A 2,720-nucleotide genomic window follows, 5' to 3' on the forward strand; every position below is an offset into this window, starting at 1 on the left:
TGATCAATTACGAACCCTCTTTATTTAATGCCTTTCTCCATTTTCGTTCTTCTTAACCCTTTTTCCGTCGTGCATCAAGCGAAGTAGTGATGATCTATTAGTGTTGAATTAATTTTATTGCTACGTTGAAAGAATGCATATATTCTTTATTTAATCCCTCAAGAGACAGTGATCTTTGCAGCCTCGTCTAATCAAGCATTAAAATTTTCACTAGCAAATCATGAAGAGTCTGGCCTGATAATAGGTGGCCTGAGATGCAAGGTAATGTTCTAAATTGTACAAGTTAGTTTAATTTTGACACCAATCTCATTGCTCCTCGCTTAACAAGATTCTTTGTATATAGTTAGTTCAAAGCTTGGGATTCTAGTTTCCCATTTAACTCTTTTGCTGCTTCGCTTTCAAACGCCTTTTTACTGATGCATGAACAAAAAGAACATCGTCAATCCATGCGACAATGTTGAATGCCAAGCTCTCCAACACCCTCGAGTAGCTCTCAAGAATTGCGTGCCCCAAATCCTGCAGGTTGAATAAAGGGAGACTGTGAGCATAGGATTCTCATAATGCATAAAGTATAGATGATAGATCAAAGTGATTCTCTTTACCTTGTTGTACTGGATTTTGCTGGTGTCAAGAGTTGTCTGTGCCAAGCCAGGATGCCTTTGCTTCAAAGAGAGCAGTAGGATCTCAGCTCTGCTTGCGAGCATCTCGTTCTTGTTTTCTTCACCTATTAGATCTTTGACCATGCCCCAGGAGGATTTGGATGCCTGCGTGCCTGCCCTGCGCCGCCATACGAACATGGACGCTTCTAATCTGTCTGCCATCTCGAGTGCTTCATGCTCCGAGGAAATCTCTATTTGATCAAGAAGACAGTCTGGTGAAAACTTGTCTGCTGTAGACAAATGGCGGTATATTGAATCTCCAATGCAGGCTCGGGTACTCTAAAAGTGCAGTAGTAAGTTCATCAGCATACTCAAGAGAGGTTGTCACATTTGGATGCCAATCTCAAGATGACAGGAGTTATAATCACCTTTGGAAGCACTGCTATGTATGATTCTGGGACATCCATCTCAGCCAAGACACTGCTGTTGATAGCCATGGCTGCTTTGTGAATCTGGTTGGTGCACTCGCGCTTCAGTCGAAGCTCTTTCTTTGCTTTCGCAGAGAGGCCAGAGGATGGAACACAGGGGATGGGTAGCCACCACTTGTCTTCGGTCCGCTCGACTACCTTACGGAAGGACCTTGTCGGCGTACTTGCTTGCTTGCCTTCTTCGACATACCAGAACTCAGTCTTCTGAAAGCCTTCCAATTGCTCCTGCACAATTTGCTCAATTCAATCTCGCATTCAAAGACTCCACTTTGTTCAAGGTTGAGGTCTTACAAGAAGCATGGCATCCAACTTCTCCAACGCAGGCAGATTTATGCTGATGTCTGATCTTGACTTAGTTCCCATCATCTGAAAATCCAAGAAGAATAAGATGCTATAAATGAAACTTAACTGCATGGAGATTTCATAGTATCTTGGTTGTTAGTAATTCTCACTTCAATACTGGTTCCATCTGACAATGTATGGGAGCAAGGATAGAATTCTACAATGTGATCACACACAGACAGAAGGCAGTCCATCTCTCTTCTCCACATAGTCCTCTTCTCCACTGGCAGTGGTTCTAGTTTGTAGAAATGGCCAAAAACTGTAGCTGCAAGTTAAATCATGAGACTGAATTAGGATCATTTTGTTGAAGTAAAGATATGATATTACAAAACAATGAGAAGCCAAGCACACATTCTACGTACCATACAGATTTGTGATGGCATTTGAAACTGCGACAGCTGGGCAGACTCCTTTTCCTCCTCCAGACATGTCCTCGCCCAGCAAAAGCTTTGAGAATTTCTCTTTGACCATTTCAATCTCTGCAAGCCTACAACAATCAGAACTGATAAAGAGAGATCTGTAAGAGCATCTGAGACAGTGTCTCTCTGTTCATATTACCCGATGCTGATGTTGGATCGTATTTACTGATGTGCTTTAGCCTTGATAGTTTAGTAAAAGCCAAGGAGTCAGGTCTGATCGGCTTGGACATTGGCCTTCCAACAGGCGGGAAATCATAAGAACTGGATTGCTCATTGCTGTGCTCGGAATAAGAGGACATGCTAGATGTTGTGCGGCTGTAGTCAGTGGAATTGGAGATCGGCGCGGAGGAACTTGTGTCTGTGTTCAATCTCCACAGCTGTTTGGACGAGGGAAGGTGCCTATCCATCTCAGAATTCTCATCAGATTTTCTTGAGGATCCGTTCATCTTCAGATTGCTAGAATTAACCTGCTGTCAGCACAAGTTGCGCATGCTTAAGACAAGGAGTTCAACGTCTCAAACAATCAAGAACAAGGCATGAAAATAACAAACAAACTAGAACTATGCAACATTTCATGGTTCTAAAGCAAATTATGCTGGGACGAACAAGAAATTTACTGCTGAGAAGGGAGTGAACTTGCCTGCCGTATCAAATGTCTACTGCACTGCAGTGTCTGGAGATGAGTTCAGAAACTCCCATCACTACGCTTCCATCTTGCATTCTTGGCTGTCAGAGGAGGAAGGAAGAATGCTTGTTGGCCTGAAGATTAATTAATTTGTTGCCATCAGTTTGTGGTTGTCAAGAATCGAAGTTTTTTAAACGTGTTGCCACGATATGAGTTTAAAATAACCATTTCATGTCCTTAGTCTTCA

The 2,720-nt window shown here is 42.6% G+C and overlaps 1 protein-coding gene across 1 annotated transcript; it reads right to left on the minus strand.

The window, feature by feature from the left end:
- Positions 1-267: 267 nt before the first annotated feature.
- Positions 268-1,912, minus strand: LOC121979290 (rop guanine nucleotide exchange factor 2-like). The gene is made up of 6 exons (XM_042531264.1): positions 1,792-1,912; positions 1,540-1,694; positions 1,379-1,453; positions 1,028-1,312; positions 603-938; positions 268-516 (listed from the first exon to the last, which is right to left on the minus strand). The coding sequence occupies exons 1-6, from the start codon at positions 1,898-1,900 to the stop codon at positions 376-378; spliced, it is 1,101 nt and encodes a 366-aa protein (XP_042387198.1). The 5' UTR covers positions 1,901-1,912; the 3' UTR covers positions 268-375.
- Positions 1,913-2,720: the final 808 nt, after the last annotated feature.

Source organism: Zingiber officinale, chromosome 5A (assembly GCF_018446385.1).
Source record: "Zingiber officinale cultivar Zhangliang chromosome 5A, Zo_v1.1, whole genome shotgun sequence".
NCBI lineage: Eukaryota > Viridiplantae > Streptophyta > Magnoliopsida > Zingiberales > Zingiberaceae > Zingiber > Zingiber officinale.